The 26,149-nt window shown below is 42.6% G+C and overlaps 1 protein-coding gene across 5 annotated transcripts in view; it reads right to left on the minus strand.

The window, feature by feature from the left end:
• Nucleotides 1-11,040, minus strand: part of ALG6 (ALG6 alpha-1,3-glucosyltransferase) — a 64,875-nt gene extending 53,835 nt beyond the window's left edge. The window contains exons 1-2 of one of the 5 annotated variants that reach the window (XM_087449624.1): nucleotides 9,666-10,243; nucleotides 7,028-7,308 (exon numbers count right to left, since the gene is read on the minus strand). In XM_087449624.1, coding sequence (XP_087305750.1) covers nucleotides 7,028-7,109 — 82 coding nt within the window. In that variant the 5' untranslated portion in view covers nucleotides 7,110-7,308; nucleotides 9,666-10,243. Of the gene's footprint in view, nucleotides 1-7,027; nucleotides 7,309-9,665; nucleotides 10,244-10,335; nucleotides 10,796-10,964 lie in introns of those variants that run through there. The other 4 variants (XM_087449600.1, XM_087449607.1, XM_087449614.1 and 1 more) reach the window with 4 other exon arrangements.
• Nucleotides 11,041-26,149: the final 15,109 nt, after the last annotated feature.

Raw genomic sequence — 26,149 nt, forward strand, 5'->3', positions numbered from 1 at the left:
AGGCATACAGTACATACTTTCATTAAAAACTTGCTTAATTAACTGAACAGGAGGAGGAGGATAACCTACAATTTAAAAAAAGGAAAATAATTCCTTGATGAATTAATTGCATTTTTGCATGTGTATTTTATAGATGTGTATGTGTGTTTCCGTTTTTAGGAATACAACTATTGTCTATAGGGGGAAAGGAGTTGATTTTTATTTTTGTCTTGTTTTTATTTGTTTGTTTTTGGTCCACTGGGATAATAAAAGTCAGAGAGGATCTTAAGTAATTTCCTATACCTGAAAACATCCAACTATCTAGATTTTCTGAAATTGCTCTAGACTTGGGATCAACATGGAAGAATTTATTACCATTCTCTAACAAACAGAAGAATAGATAATGACTCTCTTCAGAGTTGAGAAACAAGTTTTTATCCAGAGTCTGACCTACTTCAATAAATTCAGCTGACACTGGCTATGAAATTAGTACTTAAGTTTTTAAAACTGCTAAAGTGTCCTTACAACCACCCAAAAGGACAACCCAACTGCACCTGTGGGAGCTTCTCCTGGGAAAGGCAAAAGGATTCCTTCCACTGTGATTAATCCACAAATTCAATTACATGAGGTTCAGAATTACATAAGGAAAACACACTAATGTGTATTTACAAAGCTTCAATTTTGTCTCATTCTCAGGAAAATGGGCTTAAGCACCCCTTAAAAGTTCATTTTATTAATTGCTGAACTATTCAGAATTATGTTAGAACTTAAAAAACAAGTAGTTTGATAACAATACATACTAATTGCCTTTACATTCAAATTTTAAACTTTTTTTTTTTTTGTGAGGAAGATCAGCCCTGAGCTAACATCCATGCTAATCCTCCTCTTTTTGCTGAGAAAGACCAGCTCTGAGCTAACATCTATTGCCAATCCTCCTCCTTTTTTTCCCCCAAAGCCCCAGTAGATAGTTGTATGTCATAGCTGCACATCCTTCTAGTTGCTGTATGTGGGACACCGCCTCAGCATGGCCAGAGAAGTGGTGCGTCAGTGCATGCCCGGGATCTGAACCCGGGCCGCCAGTAGCGGAGCGCACACACTTAACCACTAAGCCATGGGGCCGGCCCAAGTTTTAAACATTCTAAGAGAAGAGAATTTGGCTAAAATTTTCCAGAATAAAATCCCCCTTTTTATATGTTCCTGGTGAGTAAGAAGAAACAATACAAATAGCAATGGGTAAGCTGAGAGACACTAACCAATGAAATAGAACACAATCATATTTTAACAATGATTGATACATTGCAAAAAATGATTGTCTACGACTTTCTCCTCCTAAACAGCCAATACAGCTTTGAAAAAATAGATTAAAATTGGGTCAAGTGTTGCTATTTGCTCTAAAAACCTTGGTAACACTTTGAATCAAGTATATCCAAGGAGGAATATAGGAATGAGGAATTGTGAATCTCTGCAAGTTATGACAAACAATCAGTACTAAAATCAGAATTTGTCTCCTCCCCATGGCTTGTTTAAAAGCAACAAGCCATATTTATTCAATATTTTTAGGTCTGTAAAAACTATATAAGCAGTACTTATGTAAGGGGTATATGTAAATATGTAAGGGGTATACATTTTACCAAAATTTAAATTAAAATATACATAAGTGGTTTGCCTACACAATATATGCATTTCCAAAGAAGAAACAGTGAATTAATACTAAGCAAGCTCACCTAAGCCTCCTTACGCAAGTGCTTCCTAATTACAATCTTAAAACAAGATTGAAAAAAAAGAAAACTAGGGGCCAGCCCCATGGCGTAGTGGTTAAGTGCACACGCTCCACTGCTGGCGGCCCGGGTTCAGATACTGGGCACGCACCGAGGCACCGCTTGTCAGGCCATGCTGTGGTGGCGTCCCATATAAAGTGGAGGAAGATCGGCACAGATGTTAGCTCAGGGCCAGTCTTCCTCAGCAAAAAGAGGAGGACTGGCATGGATGTTAGCTCAAGGCTGATCTTCCTCACAAAAAAAAAAAAAGAAAGAAAGAAAACTAAAATAAGCATGTTAAAAACAAATTATAACCAAAAAAAAAAGTATTTTAATTAATAGAGGGAAAAATTCTCAGTGGAATCACAGATGTTATACTTATTCATTAATTTTCCCAGCCTCCCATGATACAGAAGTTCTTCACATGTGAAAGCTAAATGTTATATCCTTTATCATGGAGCTGAGAACTCTGACAGAATCACCATTTTCCTTATTGTTTAGCATTTTCATTTTTCTCATCTGAAAAAATACATAACCACCACAAAAGATACCTACAAATATTCTACTAATGCGCAATAACAATACTGCTCTTATACATACAGTAATCCAAAGGTAATATTATCTGTTGACTCTCTTATGGGACAATTTAGAGCAAGGTTTAAAATAAGCAGCAGGAGTCCTGTCTTCCAGATGAGGAAGAAACTGAGCAAACGCGACCTCAGGGAAGAAATGCTAGAATAAGTAATAGATGTAAGCCTAAATATTTAAAAATTTTAAAATATACTTCCAAATAACTCATGAGTCAAAGCATAATCACAATAGAAAGTACAAAATATTACTTGTAGGGTGGTACTTGAAAGGAAACATACAGCTTGAATGATTGTATTAGAAAAGAAGAGAAACCGAAAATACATGAGCTAAACCATCAACTGAGCAGCTAACAAAAGAACAAACCCAAACATTCTATTGAGAGGATGAGCAAAGCTCAAATTAGTTCTTTGAAAATAATGACAATTAATAAACTTCTAATAGGACTCATTTTTTTTAAATGGAACAACATAAACTATGTAAGAAATGAAAAAGGAACCATTACCAGTAATACAGTAGAGACACAAAAGGTAAGAAAACATGAATAACTTTATGCCAATACATTTTAAAACTCAGGTGAAATGGGCAAATTCTTAGAAAAATATAAATTATAAAATAATTCAAGAAGAAATAGAAACCCCAAATGGTCCTATAACCATTAAAGAAATTAAATCACTAATTAAATATTTTCCCACAAAGAAAATTCCAGGCCCAAATAGTTTTACTAGCAAGTTCCACCAAGCATTTAAAGAACAAACAATTCCAATCTTACATACTATTCCAAATTTTAGGAGAAGAGCTTATACTCCCTAATTCATTTTACACAGCTAGCATAACCTTGATAACAAATCTGAAAAAGGCATTTTAAGAAAGTAAAATTGAGAGCCAATCTCATTTGTGAGCATAGATGCTAAAATTGTAAATAAAACATTAGCCAAATCTAGCAATATACTTTAAAAAAAAAGATAACATATCACAAACGAATAGGGTTATTCAGGAATATTCCAGGAATGCAAGGTTAGTTCAATACTAGAAAGAACAAAAATATACTCAATGGTGAAGTAAAAGCACCCACTAAAATTAGGAACAAGATAAAGATGCCTGAATCACTACTTATATTTAACACTGTAATAAGGTCCCAGCAAGAAAAAGACAAGAAAAAGAACTAAAAAGTGTAAGTAGTAAAAAGGAAGAAATAAAACTGTCGTTATTCACAGATCGTCTTTTTTACACCAAAAATCCAAAAGATCCTTCAGATAAATTATTAGAATTATAAGGGTTTAGAAAGGTTGCCAAATATAAATAGTCAACCACATTTTTATACCCCAGCAATAAGTATTTAGAAATTTTTTAAAAGATACCATCTACAATAGTGAGAAAAATATATATATGATACCTAGGATACATCTAAGAAAGGATGTGTAAGACTTTTATGTAATAAATTATAAAATTTTGTTGAAAGACATTAAAGAAGACAAATAAATGGAGAAACATACCATCTTAATGAATGAGAAGCCCTGCTATGGTAATGACTGACAATTGCCCCCAAATTAAGCAATAGTGTAGAATGTAATTCCAATCCAAATCCCAACAGGGTTTTTCAAAGGACTTCGACAATCTGATTTTTGAAAAAGACATATATGTTCGTATTACCTTTCTATTGCTGCATAACAATTATTACAAACTTAGCAGCTTAAAACAGTATTCTTTTATAACCCCCAGTTCTGTAGGTCAGAAGTCTGAGTGCACTTAATTCGGTTCTCTGCTCAGGGTCTCACAAGGCCAAAAGAGGTGTCAGCCAGTCTGCACTCTTATCTGGAGGCGCCGGGAAAGAATCCACTTCCAAGCTCATTCAGGCGATTGGCACGATTCGATTCCTTTCTGCTGCAAGTCTGAGTTCCCCTCTGTGGTTCCCCGTTCCCTCGCTGACTGTCAGCTGGGGGCTACTCTGCAACGAGAGGCCATTCGTATTCCTTCTCACATGGCCCCTCCACCCTCAGTCCAGCAACAGTGTGAGTCCTCAGGCTTTGCATCTCTCTGGAGTCCCCTTCTGCTGCCAGCTGGAGGGAGTTCTCTGCTTTTAAGGGTTCATGTGATTACACCGCACATACCCAGGTAATCCAATGCAATCTCCCTATTTTAAAGTCAACCAGTCAACCATGCCACAGAACACAACATAATCACCCCCAAGTGAGAGCTCATCGTTTCCACAGGTTCTGAGGATTAGGGCAGAACATCTTTGGGGGGCTAATCCAGAAGTTCTGCCTACTACAATATGAGAGAGCAAAGCCCAGAATAGCCAAGACACTCCTGAAGCGGAACTATCAGGTGGGAGAACTAGCCTCACAACACATCAAGACTTAATGTAACAAGACACGGCAGTATTAAATCAATGGGTCAGAATGGAGAAAACAGAGCTGTGCATATATGAAAACCTATACAGACAGAGCTGGTCTCGCAGATTAGTGGGAAAGGACGGACTATTCAGTAAATGAGCTGAAGCAACTGCTTATCCATGTGAAAAAAATTTCTAAATGGATTCTTATCTCAAATATTATACACAAAATTCAATTCTAAGGAGCTAACGACTTAAATAGGAAAGACAAATCTTAAAACTTCTAGAAGAAAATTTTAGGAAAATGTCTTTGTGACCTAGGAGTAGGAAAGGATTTCTTAAAGATATAAAAAGCACAAATCATAAAGGAAAAAGATTGATAAATTTCATTATGTTAAAATCAAAAACTCCTGTTCATCAAAAGACACCTTAAAGTGTGAAATTTCAAGCCATAAAATGGGAGATATTTGCAACTTGTACAAAGGTTAGTTTCCAGAATATAGAACACATAGAAAAAAACCCCAAAATATGGAATACATTAGAAAAAAAATCTAATAGAAATGTACAAATGACATAAGCAAATATCACAGAAAAGGCAATACAAATGGCCAATAAACATGAAAATATGCTCAATCTTTTAGAAATGAAGGAATTCAAATTAAATATACACCCATCTACCCTAGCCCCTAGACTGTGAACCTCTCTATGGCAGTAAAAGGGTGATTCTGGGACCCAACTACAATGTGTGAGGAGGAGGTTCCCCCACATATCCAACAAGCAATTCTCCAACACCAGCTCGTTGTCCTACATTTCAACTCAATTCTCACACTACCTGGAGATGTCACAGTCCACAGGTTATGGCTTCGGTCCTAGAAGACTGCCCCCCACCTTCAGATGCCAGTCACATGCCCAGGTTGTCACCCATGCTTCTAACCAACTGGCTATAGATCGTAGGTTCCAATGACCCCCTCCAACTCAGGATGCCAATCCCTAGTCCGGGTTGTTACCTGTACTTCTGACTGACAGGCTATAGATCCGAGCTTCCCACAACCTCCTCCTCAGGTTTGATTAATTTGCTAAAGCAGCTCACAGAACTCAGACAAACATTTTAATTACTACATTACCGTTTTATTATAAAAGAATATAACTCAGGAGCAGCCAGATGGAAGAGATGCATATGGCAAGGTATGGGGAAAGGGCACGGAGCTTCCATGCCCGCTCCACGTGCACCACTCTCCCAGCATCTCCATGAGGTCACCAACCCAGAAGCTCTCTGACGAACCCTGTCCATTTGGGTTTCGATGGAGGATTCATTACATAGGCATGATTGATTACATCACTGGCCACTGGCAATGATTCAACCTCCAGCCTCTCTCCCCTCCCTGGCGGTCAGGGGATGGGATTGAAAGTTCCAACCCTCTATTCACATGATTAGTTCTCCTGGCAACCAGCCCCCATCCTCAGGTGGGGCCCAAAAGCTGCCTCATTAACATAACAAAAGATAACTTTATCATTCTCTGTTAGAGAATTCGAATGGTTTTAGGAGCCTTGTGCCACAACTAGAGATGAAGACCAAAGTTATAGCTCTTATTATAAATCACATTATCACAGGAGGATATCATTTATTATTCTTGGTCACCCTAAATACCAGACCCAAAGACTGGATCACCACAAGACCTAATTTTGCTGCACAGCAGACACTCAAAAAATATTTTGGGGTTAAATAATCTGATGTGAGGATCAAATGAGATAATAGTTATGAACTATTAATGTGCTGATTATATTCCTACACTATTAAAAAAGAAAACACAATTCATACATGTTATCTCAATTAACCCTCACAACAACCATGTTAAAGTATATATTAACATTCCCACTTTGTAGAAGACGTACATGAGAGGTGCTAAGTAAATAAATACTCACAGGGTTAAATTTAATCCCAAACCCAGCCTCCAGGTCCACACTCCATCAATTCTCCCTCGCTTTTTCTCACATCCTTCCCAATCTTATTCTCCACTGGTCTCTTCCTTTTAATCTAGTAATATGCCTTCTCCACCCTAAATAAAGAAAAGCCTTCTTTGATTTGGTCCCCTTTGAAGTACCAGCTCACTTCTCTCTTCAATTTGTCATCTTCCGGGTTGGAGTACATTTTTGTTTTCACACATCACAAAGCCCATGCTTCTATTTAGTTCTTATACAAGTTCTTTTCATTAGAATTAGATGTTTAAATGTATTTTCTTGACCACACCAGTAAAGCCTGAAATTCTTCTCTGTCCTAGTCAGAAAACTGTAAACTATTACCAGAAAAAAAGAAAACTATTTAAGGAAATATTTGCCTATCTTTTAAAAACCAGTGAAAATGTGTTACCTGAATAAGAATTAAGGGAAACTGTCCACCGTACTGTCAGTCCTATTAAGACCACAGCTGTCATCAAGTACCATTTCTCCATGCTTCTTCAAATTTAGGGAGGGAGAAAACCAGGATCAACGCCAGAATACTTTTAACACGTAGTCAGTCACTTCTTTTCTTGATCAGGAAAATGTTATCAATTCTTTGGAATTAGGAGTTTGAGAGGATTTTAAGTGATGCTTTGTTTCCAAACAGTTAAATATTGATGTTTTGTTTTTTTTTGTCTATGAAGAAATAGCCTGGAGGGGAACAAAAAAAAGATACTAAGATTTAGCTGAGCATAGTACCTATAACAACAAACCCATTAAACCAGGTAGACAGATGGAGAATTTGGGTGGGGGGGTGGGGGATGAACGGGACACACAAGGACGAACACGGAGGAAAGGGGGTAGTTTTAAGTTCCTTATTCCCTAGTCCTCTAATTGGGAAATATTCCTCAAAAGGTAGCTCTCCCTGTAAAATGGGCCTCCATGGATCTAAAGATAAGTAAGGATCTGCTCTTACAAGAGAGTATTTCTGAGTGAAGAAAAACAACAGATAGGCAGACAGTAGAACAGTCAATTCTATCTAGAGATGTTCATCTACAGGCAGAAATGAGACCACAAAGGTAAACAAAGTGGGCATTTATCTTTGGTACAGAGAGAAAGAGGAATTTTATCTATTTAGTTTGAGAAAGTCTTCCACTGAAGTAATTTATGTAGTTTGATTTTTCCTTCTTTTCTTCCAAAATATACTTGCACTAACCACACCAACTTTCCATCTTACAAACCTTTACAAGAATCAATAATAGCCCCAACTCTTAGGAGAAAATACAAAAGCAGTAAAATGCAATTAACTACTTACATTTTTTTAAGTTTTTTCCTTGGGTTGGGGGGTTTAAAAGTAAAAAGCTTTGAAAAATGGTGGGCCATCTTAACCACAGGATATACTTTAACTTAAATATATTCAGAAAAATACAATTAACAAATCAACTGAAAGATTTAGGGAAAAACTGGCACATTCTACCTATTGGGCAAAATATTTTCTTGCTTAATAGCAAAGGACAACTCCAGCACTAATGAAGTCTAGCATCTCAACCAGGCAGAGTGACTCAAAGCATTGAATAAGGCCCTGTAACCATATTATTCACATTTGGATCATGTAAATTCCCCTTCTCTTTCCTCCCTCCTATTGCATCCACCTTTGATCATTTTACTGTTCACTAGAAGTTCTATCACAGAGGCAAGGTAAGAGGAAAAATTAAAATTAAATCCCTTTCCAATGTTGATTCTGCGTTTGACACAGGTTACAGGTCATTATAAACTATTCAAATTCTGTTTTAGTCTAACTTGAAAAGCCCCTTTTATCAACATTCTGCACTATTTATTCCAGAACTGTATACAACACTCTATTTTCTGCTGAGATATCATGTTTAAAACTGAATTTATAAATGCTAATTCCTGGATTTTAAAATATAGCTTAACTCAGGGCCGGCCCCGTGGCCCAGTGGGTTGAGTTTGGTGTGCTCTGTTTCCGTGGCCTGGGTTCGGTTCCCGGACATGGACCTACACCACTTGTCAGCGGCCATCCTGTGGTGGTGACCCACATACAAAGTAGAGGAAGATCGGCACAGATGTTAGCTCAGGGCGAATCTTCCTCAGAAAAAAAATATATATATATAGCTTAACTAATATTCTATCTTGAAAACTTAAATCACCAATATGAGCAAGTTAAATCCATTCTCCACAGTTCTAGATAACGATATTTAAGTAGTTCCCCAGGAACCTTAAGTAACAAAAATAAGACTACCAGTAACACTTCATAATCCTGACTAACTTAAAAAGAACATCATGCTTAACTAATACCACGCTGGTCAAGTCCACTCAGAGCACAACAATGGAAGGGCCAGCTAACTGACAGATGAAAGAATCACATCCAAAAAGGTCTGGACAACATCCACGATGGACTAAATCTAACTCCAGAAACCATGACAGATAAATTCAAATAAATTCAAAGTTCTGCACTTAAATGTGAAAAAACAAACCAACGAAAGTCAACTGCGTGAGTACTGAAAAGGAGGCAACAGGTAACAGATGACAACTGTGAGTTCTGTATGGACATGGAACTGATGACCAATGTTACGGTGTTTTGATTAAATATTAGAAAAGCTTTTCTAACAATGAGAGCTGCCCAAAAATGAAACGAGCTTCCTCTTGAGAACAGGTTCAAACAGAAACCGAGCAACCACTGGACAAGAATATTTCTAGAGTGTAGGACAGATGACTAATTTCTGAAGTGTCTTCTCATTCTGATTTTGGAAGCATATTATGTGTCTGCATTAATACAAATCCTGACAATACAAAGAAGACTCAGTCTCCCAGCATGTTAACCTTTCCTGATTCCCAACAGTTGCCCAGTATTGCCACTTTTGTAGATTTCTTTGTTGTGTAAAACAGACACGCCTTCCCATCCTCAAGTGGCTCACGCTAAAAACTGAAAGGCATCAAAAGCCTCTCTTCCTGACACCTAATACACTTAGAACACAATCCACATCCCCCAGCCATCAGGCCCTCTGTGAGCTGACCCCTGCCCCCTCTCCAGCTTCATATCCTCTCACCTTCCCACAAGAGCTTCCTTCTCCTCCGGGCACCTGCCAGGTTCACTCACACCTAAGCTCCTTTCCACTTCTCCTTCCCCTGCTTGGAATGCTCTTAAGCCAGCTCACTGGCAGATCTCCTCTCGTTCATGTTACATCTCAAGTCGTCCCCCGAAGATCATCACGGACCACTCTTGTGAAGTTTCCACCTCTTACTGTTTGCACAATTACCTTCTCTAATTTTATTCCTAATTCTTTTCACTATCAGAAATTATATTTTCACACAACCTGGAACAACTTCACAAATATAATTTCGAGTAAAAAAAGCTAGACACAAAAGAATATATATCGCATGGTTCCATTTATGAAAGTCTCATAAACAGGCAAAACTAATCTATGGTGTTAGAAATCAGGAAACAGGTTATCTTGGGGGTGGGGGAGGGAGCGGTGTTGGGAGCGCTCTCCAGGGAGACCTTCTAAGATGCTGTGAGTGTTCCGTTTCTTGATTTGAGTGGTGGTTAAAAGATTTGTTTATGATAAATCGACAAGTTACAACTTACGATTTGTATATTTTCTTGTACATGTTATATTCCAATAAAAAGCATAAAAGGAAATTACATGTACTGGTCAACCAGAACACAAGCTCCATGCAAGCAGGGACCCTGTCTTAGTCTCGCCCTGTTCCCCGCACCTGGAACGACGCTGGCAGGGAGCAGGTGCTCACACAGCATCTGCTGAGTGGTCTCGTGTGAACAGGAGGTCCCTAATGTCACTGAGTCCTCTGCGGTTAACGACATATGTGAGATGCTTAACCGAGCCCTCCTCCTGGAACCGTATTAAAGGGATCTTCACTCCCGTTTCCAGCGGTGAAGCGCAGCGCGGTGATTTCTAACCCATCCCAGGCCACGAGGCTGCCCGGGGGCGGCAGAGGGTCCTGCCGTGCGCTGGGGGCGCAACTCGACGAAGGAAAAGTCCGCCGCCCACCTCCCGGGGCCGCCGCTGTTCCCTTTAGTCCCAAAGGTCTTCCCCCAGGGGGACACGACCCCCCGCGAGTGCACTACGCCAGGTGAGGCGGCCTGGGAGGAGGCCCCTGCGGACGCGTCCTCCCCGCCTCCGGGGGCGACCCTCGGACGGCGGCGCCGGGCGCCTGGGCCGCTGCAGCCCGGGGTCCCGGCGCGTCTCCGCGCCCCTCCCGCCCCCAGGCCTGCGGGCGCCGCCCCTGGGAGCGCGGCGGAGCCGGGCCACCAGCTGCGCGCAGGCTCGGCGCGCCCCCCGCCCCTCGGCCGCGCCGGGCGCGCGGAGCCCGGACGCCACTCTTACCGCGCCAACCGAGCCTGGAAGCGCCGGCGGGCCCGGAGGCGCCTGCGCGCTCGCCCCCGCGGCGGAGCCCTCGCCGCAGCTTCCGCCCTGCGTGCCCGCGCGCCTCCCCGCGCCGCCCGCGCGCCCGGCGCGGGAGCGAGCCCGTCGAGCGTGAGGGAGGCGGGGAGAGACGCGGAGAGGCGGCCGGGGGCTGGGCGGGGGCGGGGCCGGGGCGGCCGGGGGCTGGGCGGGGCGGGGCCGGGGCGGCCGGGGGCTGGGCGGGGGCGGGGCCGGGGCGGCCGGGGCGGGGCCGGGGCGCGGGCGCGGGAACCCGAGAGCCCCGTCCGGGTGAGGCCCGGGCCGGCGGAAAGCCCCTGCTCCTCTTTCCAGGGAGCGGGGCCAGGGCCCGAGCGGTGCTTAGTCCGCGCATTCCTGTCAGGGGCGCGCCGGGCTCGTCCTCTCCAGCGGGCAGTGGGTCCTCCTCTGGCCCGACCCCAAGGAGCGGGCGAGCCAGCGGGGGAAGAGGAGAGTGTGGAGGCTGGGCAGTCAACGTCCTGGAGCAACGTCCCGCCGTTCGGGGAGCCTGTGGGCCTACAGCCTGCCTCCAGTAGCCACTACGTGGTCCCCGCCTGTCCCCAAACTTGCCAAAACTCTCTGCGTTCCCTCCTGCGTTCAGAGGATGCACGCATTGCCCCAGAATCCTGCCACTCTCTAGGAGCCGATCCTCTGATTCGTAATCCATAAGTGTCACAAATATTGGGCTGTGGCCATGGCTTTATACTAAGTGGGCCTGAACCACTCTGGATCTCGGTTTCTTCATCTGTGAAAGGAGTGAGTGGGGCTAGGTAAACTTCCAGATCTAAAATTTCATTCTACTCTATTTCAAAGACCACCAGCCCTGGAGATATGGAGAAATATGGCCAAGTCCCTGCCCTCAAAACATTTAATTCTCATCGGAAAGACATTTTCATGCATAAAAGGATAGAAAGCAACAGAAGGGAGCACATGCTAAATGTCAGATTATTGGTGTATGCATTGCCGGCACTGCAGGAGTTCAGAGAAGAGGAGTCACCCTGAACTAGAAACTATCTGGAAATGCCGAGTCAGCGGAGCTTTGAAGGAAAGATTGGGCTTACGTTAGCCAAGGGGCTGGGGGTGGGACTCTAGACAAAGGAAATGGTTCAAGCCAAAATTGTGGCAGCTGAAAAGTGCAGAACATTTCCTCCAGTTTAGATGGTGGGTGATGAAGCTGGAAAGGAATAATTGTGGAGAACCTTGAATACCAGGCTGCGGTGTTTGGGATTTATTTAATGATCAGTAGGGCCGGCTCCGTGGCTTAGCGGTTAAGTGTGCGTCCTCCGCTGCTGGCGGCCCGGGTTCGGATCCCGGGCGCGCACCAACGCACCGCTTCTCTGGCCATGCTGAGGCCGCGTGCCACATGCATCAACTAGAAGGCTGTGCGGCTATGACATACAACTATCTACTGGGGCTTTGGGGGAAAAATAAATAAATAAAATTAAAAAAAAAATGATCAGTAAGGGGCCATTAAATGACTTTTAGCAAGTGTACAGTATAGTGTTAGAGAAAATTTAAATAATGGATAAGATGAATCAGAGGCAGAGGTAGAAATCATTGTAGTACCCTATGCATGATTAGACAAGGGCCTGGACTGAGATGGAAGAGAACTGGAAGAGAAGAGATCAACACAAGAGGAAGAATGTACAGGTCTTGGTAATGTACTAGATATGTAGAAGTGAAACAAAGGAGAGAAATATCAAGTAGGGCTCCCTTGGTTTCATGTCTGAACTGGAAAAACAGAAAGATCTAGGGGAGCCTGGAGGAGAAGCTGGCTTAGAGAGAAAGATGATGTATTGTGTTGAGTGTGAGGTGACATCAAGACAACAAAGTAGGAATATTCAGGTGCCAGTTATGAATCAGAGCCCAGGAAAGAAGTTCGGGCTGAAGACAGAGATTTGAAGTCTTTCATTTGGCTGAAGAATGAGGGAGACAGTACAAAGGGAAAATAGACAACCATATCTGAGTAAACACATATTTAAGTCCAGGAGGAAAAAGGCAAGTTGCTGAATGATATTATGTGGTTACAAATGTAGGGGAAATCGAGTACATTGCAGAATCATAAATTTTAAGCATCTTATGAAGAACTACATTTGACAGACGAAAAATCATGTTTTATTGAATCTAATTGGCTCTGTCAATTGTAAGAAGCATCATTATTTTATGTACCACTAAGAAAGAAAAAAAAGTTGCCAGGGCCAGCCCTGTGGCCTAGTGGTTAAGTTCAGGGCACTCTACTTTGGTGGCCCGGGTTCAGTTCCTGGGTGTGGACCTATACCACTTGTTGGCGGCCATGCTGTGGCAGCAACCCACATACAAAATAGAGGAAGATTGGCACAGATGTTAATTCAGAGCAAATCTTCCTCAGCAAAAAAAAACAAAAAACAAAAAAACAAAAAAAAGTTGCCATTTAAGCTTGTTATGATTGTAAAACATAATTTCAGAAATATTAATATGTGAAAAAACATACATCTTCAAATGATGAAAGTTGGTATCAGTCTCTCCTTTCTGCCTCCCAACTCGATAGCTTCTGGCACAGTATCAAGAACAAAGTTGGTGCTTAAAATATTTATTGAATAAATAGTGGAAGGGGCTTCAAAGCCTCTAATTCATAGCTGAACTGCCCCACCACCCCACCCACGTACCTACACCTGCTCTTTCCCTCCAGGAGGCACTACCACCAGTACCCGATTGTCCAGTGCCTATCCATAGCAGATGCTCAGAAAAGGCATTTTTAATGAGGTCATTAGGGTAGGCCTAATGATTGGTATCCTTATAAGAAGAGGAATTTTGGACACAGACATACCCATGCACAGAGGAAAGACCATGGATGACACAGAGAAGACAGCCGTCTACAAGCCAAGGAGGGAGGTCTCAGAAGTAACCAACCCTGCTGACACCCTGATCTCAGACTTCTGTGTAGCCTCCCGAATTGTGAGAATATAAATTCCATAGTTTAAGCCACCCGGTCTGTGGTATTTTGTATGGCAGCCCTAACAAACTTATACCTACCTATCAAACGTACTCTCAATACTCAATGTGCTGGGCAAACTTCCTCACGCAAATCATACTTTGTAGTAGTTTCTACTCCCTTCCCTAGATCACCTCCACCCACTAAGAAAACAAGCCCTTTTCTGTATCGGGCCCAGGACTTCCCTGGTTCTAAGTGAAAATCGTTCATCTGATCACAGCTGTTCCTTGAAGTAGAATCCGTTCTCCCATCTGCACATCTTCCTCAACTGACCCTTGTCTGCCATTTTCCACTTTTCTGAAATGTCCAAGTCTCATCATACCCTCGCCCCCTCCGGAGAATTAGTCACCTAAGTAGCATGAGTTACAGTTAACCTCCACATTTCCAAGCTTCAATATAGCCATTAGCAAAACAGTAGTCTCTTTTATATACTGAAAGTCTTTCATATTCAATTCACTTGATCCTCACAGGAACTCTGAGAGAATGGCAGAACAGGTGTTATCATCCCCTTCTGACAAACAAGAAAACTTGAGAGCAACATTTCCCAAAATGTGTCCCACAGAACTCTCATTCAGTGGTATAACCATTGTCAACAACAAAAAAGGTGTGAGGATGGTCTCTGATGCAGAGACAAATAAGTTGGAAAACAATGGGTTACACGAATCTAAAATGGATCCCTTACTCCCAGTCTTCTCAGAGCAATTTATATGTTGTATATGTCATGATTCTCAAAGAGAATAGAGAATTTTCAGGCTTATTTGACCTGACAGAATCCTATCCCCACACCCCATCCCACCTCCACTTCCCATCCTACAGAGTGGGTCCATGAAACACACTGTTGGAAGTGCTGTTTTGAAACATTGTGTAATTTCCCTAAAAGATACAGCAAGTAAATGTCAGAACTACGATTAAACGCAGATCTTTCTTAGTTACCTACATTCATTTTCAGGTCTATGTACAAGAAGCTCAGAAATGCAGAAATTGCACACAAACAAAGACAAAACATTGACATGATGAAGGAAGGGAGGGAGGAAGGAAGAAAGGAAGGGAGAGAAGGAAGGAAGGGAGGGAGGAAGGAAGGAAGGGAGAGAAGGAAGGAAGGAAGGAGGAAATAGAAAGAAAACATATTTCCTAGCTCTTTTTACTGAAAGGACTAAAAACAAAGACCAACTCAATAACAATGAGTATCCTTAGCACACAGACTGTGGTCTTGAAATACCATCCCTACTAAAAAGTACCAGGGATCCTTGGAGAAATAGCTAATTACAGGTTTGGAAAAGAAATATACAAAAATAAATCTGGAACATTTTGTTATACCAGATATCAAGGAAACTATCAAAGACTAGGGTCAATATCAAAAGGACTCAGGAGACAACTTGAAGAGACTCCCACTGGCCATGGAGGGGACACACTGAGCATCAGTAAGCATAATAACTACAAAGATTGAAACACATCAAACGTGAGTTGTCTGTGGCATTCTCCATGAGCTCATAATGATACTTTAAAAAAAGAAAACATCACCAATGGAGGAAGCTGGTAAACCATTCATTATTCTGAAAACTGGTAGATAAAGAAAAAGAATCAAGCAGTTATTCTGTCTTTGTTATATAAATTATTGTGCTGGGTAGCCAAATAGTTGATATGAGAAAGATTCTCTTTATAGAGTATTTCAGCTACCCTCCCCATCTCTCCTTCCTCCTTCCTCTCTCTTTTCCCTTCTCCCTCTCTTTTACACACACAGACACACACACACGCACACACTCTTCTCTCAAACTATCAAACAGCCTTATAGATGAGACAAATTGCTTTGGGGACTTCAGAAACTAACCTCATATTTGAATGGGACTAAAGTGGAATCAACCTAAACTGCATTGTTGTCTGCTATGAATACAGTGATTTAAATTTATCACTTAAATGAAACTAATCAAGTTAACTTATAATTACTTATGGATATACTCATTTATTCAACAACTATTTATTGAATAAATAGCCTGCCCTTAAGAAGTTTAAAGACCAGTATTATATACAGCCCAGGAGAATATAAATCATTGTTATATTTACTGTCAATTTCAGATGCCACTTGGAATTATTCTCATACAAATACAGATTTTCCAACTGTATATATGTACATAATTATACATATAAAAATAATTTTCTCAATATGGACCATAAAAGAAATAATACATGTTCCTACCACATAGTTCAAACAGTGTCATTGCAACAGAATCTAGGAATAATTCTAAGAACATACATTTATATTTTTATATCTTTATGTCTAGATGTAAATAAGACAGAATAAATATAAATCTATAAAGGTCCACAGATATAATTTGGTGTGAAAGTCTAAGTTCTATAAAATCATAAGATTTCAAAACTCTGTTTTTAAAAGTTGTTAAAATATAGGATGGTGCTTATATCTTTATAGATGAAAAGAGTTCTTTAATGTGGCAATGTAATGTATTCATTGGTTCATGGTCCCCAAACCTCCAAGGAGTGTCACCAATTTACATCTCTCTCAGTCCAGGATTTTGAATTTAAATTTAAATATATGATATATGATATAACTTAGCCCAACATATTTTGGAGAATTATAAACATCTATAATTTCCAGTAGTGAGTAACACTGTTGGGTCAGTGTTTAAGTAGATTTGTAAAGCCAATGTGATAACATAAATGCTACTTTATTACTTTATCTCCAGTGTCTTTCACAACTGAGTGGATTGTCACACTCTATTATGGGGCACACAGATCCACTGGCTAGAGCTATCATGGTACTTGTCTAAAACAGTCTTTGAAAATGAAAATTTGGGCTAAATATAAAGGAGGCAACCTGCCAGTAGGAACTATTCAAACCAAAAATCTCCCGAGGGAAATGATAAGAATTCCATTTTAAAATCATATAAATCAAGATGGTAGGATGTTCCAACTTGTAAATTTTACAGTAAATACATCAAGATTTAAAGTCAGATTTTTAAATAAATTTTTATTTATGGTAAAGAATGAAAATCCATACGAGAGAAATAGGGTGTCACACAATAAAGCCTTTGCTTCCTACGTGAGTTTTTGCTTTTGCGCACTAATTTTTTTAAAAAATTGCCAGACTGAAAAAGAGCACTGAGAAGAGGAGCAGGACACAAAATATGTGGGGTGTGATTTTTTATCACCATTTTGTTTTACAGTGGGTCTGGGGTTTGGTTTTAATGAAAAAAGAGATGGCAGATATTGTCAATAGTAGCACACAGCCTCTAGGAACATGGATTTAAAAATCTAAATGAGCTACCACATGTGCCCAATAATAGTAGCTACTACATATCACCTGAATGATTGCCATAAAATGAAGGAAAGAACCGAGGCCCTTTGATGGTGTGAAAGAAAATAATCCTTCCCGGATATGCAGGGAAGACAGGTTTGGAAAAAACTCTATCTATAAAAAGTTATTTTCTATAAGTGATGGAGTTAGTTTTCTGGAATAAGAGCTGAACTGAACAGAACTAAGCTGTTATTGAATCCACAGTATCAGTTAAGCAGGAGAAAGAACCTCTAGTTGCCCTTTCTCCTCCAGGATTTCTTTCGGGGTCTGGAGAAGAGGACTAGGAGGAGGAGAGCGTCTCCTCCCTTCAGGTATGGCACTCAAATCTGCAACCCAAAGATGTGTAATAAGAAGAAATAAAAAACAAAGTTTTTTTCAAAACTCCTACCCAAAGCTGTAGTGGAGTATTGCTGTGTTTCCTTTTCAAACGCTGGAGCACTTGTTCTTGGTAACTGTTCACGTGAAAGATCGGAACTCTCCCATTACCTTAGCTATACATTTGGGCTGATTGCGAGGGTGGGGCCAGAGAGCACTAAATCCTGTTCAAATAAACAAGAGGGGCTGGAGAAGAAAAGTGTGAACAGTCATTCTCTAAAAGAGACCCCAGTGCAATGCAATTACGATTTATCAGATACTTTCCGTTTTCCTCTCCAAAGAGTTCTGCAGAACACTGTGGCTTAAATGAAACGCACCAGAGCTGGTAATGAAGCACCATTAAGCCCTAATGTGACTCCTTGGTTTGTTCGCTGCCAGAAGCTCTATCTGTGTACTCTTGTCTTCCCAAATGAATTTTCCCAGAGGCTCCAGGGCAGCTGAAAGCGTTCTCTGAGGCTCCTTGTCTCATCCTCCCCTCTTACCTTTTGTAAAATACTCAGTTCCTTTAAGCCCTTTCAGTGTGAGATTTAATTACATTCTGGGTTGCTTTTTTTCTAGTCCTTCTTTGGTATTACTGATTTGATCAAACCCCCAAGTAGAGATTTTATTGAGTCCTGAGATCTAAGGCATCCAGATCAAATTTTGGAAAACCTTGTGTTCTTAATAAAGTTCTCTACTTTCTCAGCACGCTTATCTCACATTGAATTAATAAAGTTTTGGTAGCTGTTTAAATAGATTAAATGTTACACTTTAAATAGAAAGAGAAGGCTCTACCTAACTGACCTATTTTTCATCTGTGATTTAGAAAAAGGCAAGATTAGCATGGATATTGCATTTTCAAGGACCTCGCCACTATTAAATAGACTGTTAAGTGCATTTTATGGCTGAAGAGTCTGTTCCCAGTTCAGTCTACAAGACGTGCTAAGTTCATCTCTACCTGCTACATTGAACATTCACTGAGTAAAATACTTTCTGTGGATGTAATACCTATGCTCTGTATCTTTTAAGTACATAACTCTAAATATTTTAGGACTAGTAAAATGTAACTCAATAAAAGTCCCAAGAACATGTGTTGTCCCTCAAGAAAAATATAGTGTCCATATTTATCCAATGATATACATCCTGTACTCCATCAGCACCTGCATATCCTAAGGTGACCAGATGTTGAAAAATAACATAGGCGCTCATAAAATGAGATTATGAGTCTTATTTAAACCAAAAAGAGCAACAATAGCTGGTTAAAACTCCATCCTCACATCAACTCAGCGTGTTCTCAAGATTTCAAGGCTCTGAAAGGAGTAGTTTATGGGCTTATGTTCTAATGAACCAAACAGATATTTTACCATTCACTTGCACTGCAATTTGGGCCAACTTCAGCATTTTTTGTTGTTGTTGTTTTTTAAGGAACTTCTGCCTGGCTGTTTACCTTTTTATTTAGGTGGGTTTTGAACACAAAAGAAAATATCCATGAGTGAACATGAGATAAATCTTTAATTTAAAAGTTAAAGATATAGTACTTACATAAATTAAGAAATTATTTTCGTGTGTCTCCCTCTCTTTCGTCAGTTTGTAATCTGTTGTACTGTGTTAGCAAACCCAAAAGCAGTCAGTCTGTTAACGGAGAATTCTGCCAGAGGCCTCCCTACCCCCTCTTGCTCACAGGACGTGCCAGAGCTTCTCTTTTAATTGTTTGGTAAACTCCATCTACTCCAGATCCACGCACAGTTGTAATTAAAAGGATTCTTCAATTCAGAACTTTATGTACCAAAATGATCCCCTTGGGAGTAAGGGGGACTATCTGTTCTGAGGGTTCCCAATAGCCCAGACACGCATCCTAAACATTTAAGCCTTTAAATTCTCCAACTTGAACCTTCTGAGAGGACATCCTACTAACCACTCTAAGTGTAGAAAAAGCCTCTTTGGTTCTTCCTTTTTCTGCCACAAATAACAGTATAGCCTCCCCCACTCTGCCCAGTTGGCATCACTATAATGGTTCTTCTATACTCTCGTTCCTCTTTGCTAATACCTCCCTTATGGCATCTCATTCACTCCTCCTCGTGTTGTGGTTTGTTACGTACGTGTTTGCCTCCAACTAGATGTGAAGCTTCTTAAGAGGAGAATGAATGCCTCGTTCTTGTCTATATTCTTTACAGTTTTCAGCACAGTATTTTGAACCAGTGGATTCACAATAAACGTTTGCTGAATTAACTTAAAAAAACATTAACCAACCAGTTAATAATCAAGATTGTATTAATTAAAGACTAAGCAGAGCTGTTAGAGACCTCCTAAATTCCCAGTGGGACCAACAAGTATAATATGAATACACTTGACAGTACTTTTGCTTTTAAAAATACCCCCTAAAGGAAAAAGCATCTGGACCCATTTGAACATTTTGTAAAGCAATTTTGACCAAGTTATTAACGACTTGGTAAATTGTTTATTCCACAGATACACTAAGCCTAAGTTTCTTAAAAAAAAAAAAAGAGCAGAGCACTAAGACTAGATCAGCCAGATAATTCAAACTCCCGTTTTACTTTCCTCAGAGCTGCTTGGAGTCTTTCTTCAGTCCTCTCCTTTGCTTGATCAAGATGTACCCTTTCAAGTTCTTAACCACAAAAGCAGTCTGCCTACAAAGTTGTTGTCAAGTTCTCATGATCAAAGATCACTAATCAGTTTTGTTTGCAAAACAAATCCAACTGTGGATTTAAGACTGGAAGTCAGAAGACCTGGTTCTAATCCTGCTGCTGCTACTGCCTGACTGTTAACGTTACCTAAAACACTTTACCCGTCTGACCGCACTTTCCTTTCTTGTGAAATTAGAGGGTTTTATGTTAGATAACCTCCAACATCCCACCCAATTCTTAAAATCCTATGACTTTATTACAAATAGCATTAATACTTGTCTCTTTAATTCAGTAGCCTTTCATTGGAAAAAGTCATGTGTGCATGTGGTAGATTACAAATGGCCACTAATGCTTGGCATCCCCTCCTAGGAAAAGGTGGGGTCTGTTTCCTCAGTCCCCGAATCCGGGCTGGCCTGTGACTTTCTTTGACTAACAGAACTTGGCAGAAGTGTTGTGGTGTGGGTTTCTCCAGGGTCTAGGCCTCAAGGGACCTTTCAGCTTCTGTTCCTTTTCTCTTTGAGCACAAGCATCACAGCAAGAAACCAAGCCTAACCCACTGGAGACAGATGGCTCAGACGACAGCCAGCATCAACAGCAGACACTCAAGTGAATCCACCAGAGACCATCCAGCTTTGTCCAGTCACCATATGAAGCAGCTACATAACCAAGAGAAGACCAGGAGAACTGGCTGGCTGAGCCCAGCACTAATTGCCACCCTTAGAATTGTAACCAAATAAAATACAGTCATGCGTTGCTTAATGGTGGGGCACGTTCTGAGAAATGCGTTGTTAGGCAATTTCGTTGTCATGCGAACATCACAGAGTGTACTTACACAAACCTAGATGGTACAGCCTACTACACACCTAGGCTGTATGGTACTAACCTTATGGGACCACCACCGTATATGTGGTCATCATTGACCAGAACGTCCTTATGTGTTACATGACGGTAGTTGTTTAGCCACTAAGTTTTCAGATGATTTGTTGTAGAGCAATAGATCACTGGCGTAATACACCTGGAAAAAAAATTTTTCTGAACGATCAAAAATATGTCTTCCTTCTTCCAAAAAACCTTAGTACCCATCCCCAAAGACAACAGCTCCCACGATGGGGGCATGTTCTCTACACTGCTTTGCATCTTTATTTTTTGTGAGGAAGATCAGCCCTGAGCTAACATCCATGCCAATCCTCCTCTTTTTTTGCTGAGGAAGACTGGCCCTGGGCTAACATCTGTGCCCATCTTCCGCCACTTTATATGGGATGCCGCCACAGCATGGCATGACAAGCGGCGCCTCGGTGCGTGCCTGGGATCCGAACCCGGGCCGCCAGCAGTGGAGCATGCACGCACTTAAGCGCTACGCCACGGGGCCCACCCCACTGCTTTGCATCTTGCTTGATTCCCTTAGTCTAATATGGAATGTACTCTACATCAGCCACATAAACGGCCTCAGAGCATTCCATTATATGGATACGGCATAATCTAACTAGGCCCCTTCAGATGGACATTTAGGCTGTTTCTGCCCTTTTATTTTTGTTATTGACAAAACTTGATAGAATGATCATCTTCGCACGTAGGCAGCACGCGAGTATATCTGTAGGAGATGGGGATGGGATCAAGGATGGTGCTCCCCTGCTCAGATCTGTGAAGACTCCCCTCCAACACACAGACTTCTGCCCAACAGCAGAACCAGCCAGGCAGTCCTATGGTCTGGCCAATGCCGGTGATGGTGACCCCTGCTGAAGGGGTTTACCTTTTGTCATCCTGTCAAAGCCATTCCTTGTGGCTCTCCGTGCTGTGTGTTCCTCCTGGTGCACCACAGCAGGCTTCTGATCTTTTGCCAAAAGCTACAATTGAGGGCCGGCCCTGTGGCTTAGCGGTTAAGTGCACGCGCTCTGCTGCTGGCGGCCCCAGGTTCGGATCCCGGGCGCACACCGACGCACCGCTTGTCTGGCCGTACTGAGGCCATGTCCCACATACAGCAACTAGAAGGATGTGCAGCTATGACATACAACTATCTACTGGGGCTTTGGGGGAAAAAATAAATAAATAAAATTAAAAAAAAAAGAAGCAAAAAAAATCTACAATTGCCATATCCTTTGCCCAGATGTCTATTCCGCACCCAGGGTTTACCAAGCTTTCTTGCTCTGACCAGCAATCTCACGGCTGCCTCTCCCCACAGGAAGCCTGCCCCTGACGAGAGAGCTACCAAACAGGCGGACGCCGATAAAAGAACACCTGCCCTTCTCTGCATTGTATCCCTGACAGGATCCTTGCTTTACTCCTGTCTCCCTCTCCACTCTAGCCACCCTCTTCTGCGCTCTCCAGAGCCCCCCTTCTGGCTGTGATTTCCCGGCTTTCGCTCTTTCTTGTAGTTTTGGAGCGGGCCTGCCCCTCTCCACAGAAGCCTGGCAGGAGGCAAGGACTTGGAGAGAACAAGCCTCTAGGTGTCCGGTTCCCGGCCACACCAGCGCTCCCCGACTGAAGCCGCCAGATGCTCTCCTCAGGACGGATGTCCAGTCCCACTTCCCAAAAACACTCGAACCCCCGACTGTGAGGAGCCAGCTTCTGAGGCACTCAGTCACTCTGGCTCAGGCTGCTGAGGGCGAACGATGCCCGGCACATGGGACCAGGGCTTCCCCGTGGCCCTCTCTCCCCCGTGAAAGGCACCTTCGCTCACACACTCCCAGGGTCTGCAGCTCAACACGCCCCTCTTGTGCTGTCACTGACAATCAACTGAACCCACCTACAAAACAAACGAGACTGGAGGCTGAGATGCTTTCCCAGCCTCCCTGCAGCCAAAAATGCCCATGTACCCAGGTTCTGTGCAGTGATGTGCAGGGGAGTCAGCTGGGGGGCACCTGTGAAAGTCTGCTTTCCTGACGGAAAGGATAGATGTGGCGTGTTCAGGCCTTTGAACCCCTACCCCTGCCTTGAATACAAAAGGAATACCTGGAACTCTTGTGACCATGGGTGATGTGTTAGTTTTCTATTGCCAGTTTACCACAAACTTGGTGGCTTAAAAAACAAACTTCCTATATTACAGTTCCAGAGGTCAGAACGTTGCCAGCTTTTAAAGGCTGCCTGCCTTCCTTGGCTCATGGCCCCTTCCTCCATCACCAAAACCAGCAGCGTGGTATCTTCACATCTCTGTCTCTCTGACCTCCGCTTCTGTCGACACATTTTCTTCTCTGACTGAGTCTCCTGCCTCCCTCTTATAGGGACCTTTGTGATTACATTGGGCCACCTGGGTAGATCAGTGTGATCTCTCCACCTCAAGATCCTTAACTACATCACATCTACAAAATCCCCTTTGCTGCGTAAGGTAATATATTTTAGGTTCTGAGTATTAGGATGTGGACATCTTTTGGCAGCTTTGATTCTCAATACCAAAATGCATAGTGCATAATAGGCGTGATGCCCCAAAGCTGAGGATGGTGAAACAGAAAGATGGGAAGAGCCCAGATTCTTTTTTTTTTTTTTTAATTATTATTATTTTTTATTTTTGGTGAGGAAGATTGTCCCTGAGCTAACATCTGTGCCAATCTTCCTCTATTTTGTATGTGGGATGCTGCCACAGCATGGCTTGATGAAAAGTGTGTAGGTCTGCTCCAGGGCTCTGAATCTGTACCCTGGGCCGCCGAGGCAGAGCATGCGCACTTAACCGCTATGCCACCAAGACGGCCCCTGGACAGTACCAGCCCTGGACTGCCTACCTCTAGGTAATTAAACGTCTGCATTGCTTAAATCACCTTGAACCAGGTTTTCATTTCCTCGTGGCTGCACACATTCTAACTGGTGCGTTGCTCTTGCTGTGCGCAAGTTCAGCAAGTTCGGGAAGTGCTTTGTCTGCGGCGGTCGTACTGAACTCCCTGGAAGCACTACACTGCTTTGCCTGTGAGCCGTTGTTCTTCCTTCCTACACTTTCTCCTTTCTACCCTCTCTCACCGGTACCGACCCCTAGCCATCCCGCTCACCTGGCTAACTCACATCCATCGTGGCCGTCTTTTCTAGCTGTCTCTCCCTGCCTGCCCAGAAGTCTTCCCTGACCCACCTCTGCTCCCAAGGCTCTGGGTAGGAATCCTGCCTTGGTGTTTCCACGGCAGCCTGACCCTCCCTGCTCGTGTTGTCCTTTTCCTATCCACAGGCTCCTGAAAGCCAGAGACTGTGCTTGTCCTGCCTGGGTCCAGAGGCTGGAGGAGATGGTCAGGGATCAGTTTCCCTCCAGCCCTCGGCTGGATTTGCTTTCTTGGCTCTATTCCTGAGCAGATTCTTCCCACATGGAATAAGATGGCCACCAGGCGCTTCAGGCTTACCTTTTACCAACTTGGCAACCTAGATGGAAAGAGAATATCTCTCTCACATCAGGTCCAGAAAAAGACCTGGCCTGACTCTCATTGGCCTAAATTAAGCTGGCCTGGGCCACATACCAACTTGTGGAGCAGAGATGTGAGGTCAACCCCACCAGAACCACCAGAACTGAGAATGAGGGAGGGGAAGTTCTGCAAAGGAAAATTGAGGCTTTGCTACCAGAACATGAGCAATAGGTTCGGGGCAGGCAAGGACAACTGAAGACCCCTAGAGAAGGGGATGCGGATAGCGTTCTTCCTTTGGGCTCTCACCAGGCTGCAGACACCAGGCTGAGCCATTTCTGTTCACTAAATAAACAGCTCCTGAGTGCCTGCTACATGCTAGGCGTGAGGACGAGAAGGATGTGTTATCTCATTTAATCCTCTCAACAACCCTGTGAGGTATATATTTCACTTACCTCTACCTAACAGATTAGAAGGTAAAATGGCAAGTAGCATAGAGCACTGAAGTAACTTGCTCAGAGGCACATGGCAGTGAGTGCCAAGCTGGAACTCAAGGCTCGTCTGAGATGTCTAGCCTCCCCTACGGCACACCCTGCAAGTATGGATGAGAGATGAGGTGGAAGCAGGCAGCATTGCCCCTAGTGGCCTCCAGGGCCAGGCTGTTCCAGGGAACGCCTAGGACCCAACAAGACACTCCAGTCAAGTTAAAATGAATCTCAAGGGCAGGTAGAGAAATAGATAGATGAAAGAAGAAGACAGACCCCTGGAGTTGGCAGGAATGAAGGGGAATTTGGGGGCCAGTTATATATTTCATTTCATCTTTAGCATAAGTGAGTCCTCATCCTCCTTCTTTGTTCCTTTCCTCACCCCTGTAGTCATTAAGTTATAGACCCCAAGAGCAGGAGATGACTTGGAGAGCATCTAGTCAAAACCTCTTCAAAACCCAGATGGTAGCCAAGGTCTTCCTGCCTCTTGAGACCTCATGAAACTCACTCAGACTCCAACTCCCTCCTGTGGAAAATCCAATGCCCTTCCCAACACCTCCCCGAGGACCCAGAGGCTAATTCTCGCGGCAGTTGCTTCAGGCTCCGACTACTTTGTCTTCAAGTTCTTGGTCTCTATATTGTTGTTTCTCCCTCATCTCAGCCTTGTCGTCGACTCAAACATGTAATTCAACCCAATTCTACAAAATAAATATATTAATCTCCTACACCTCATTTTATGCTGAGGAGAAAACTGAGGCATGAAGAGATTGAAAGACTTGCCCCAGATCAATTAATGAGGGAAGGGCAGGGCTGGGCCAAGTGGTCAAGTCTTCTTTCTGCCTCGTCATTCTGCTCGGCTGGCAGGCGCCTTTATGCAGGGCAGGATGGGGTAAGAAAACTTGGGTGATGGTGCCCATTCCTTGCTGAGGAAATGCAACTCCAAGAGTTTTCCTCAATCTTCAGTATTCGTTAATTAACGTTGTCTTAGTCTGCTCTGTGCTATATAACAAAATACCACAGGCTGGGTGACTAAAACAACAGAAATTTATTTTCTCA

This window comes from Ceratotherium simum, chromosome 2, assembly GCF_057802395.1.
Source record: "Ceratotherium simum simum isolate JZ-2026a chromosome 2, ASM5780239v1, whole genome shotgun sequence".
Classification (NCBI taxonomy): domain Eukaryota; kingdom Metazoa; phylum Chordata; class Mammalia; order Perissodactyla; family Rhinocerotidae; genus Ceratotherium; species Ceratotherium simum.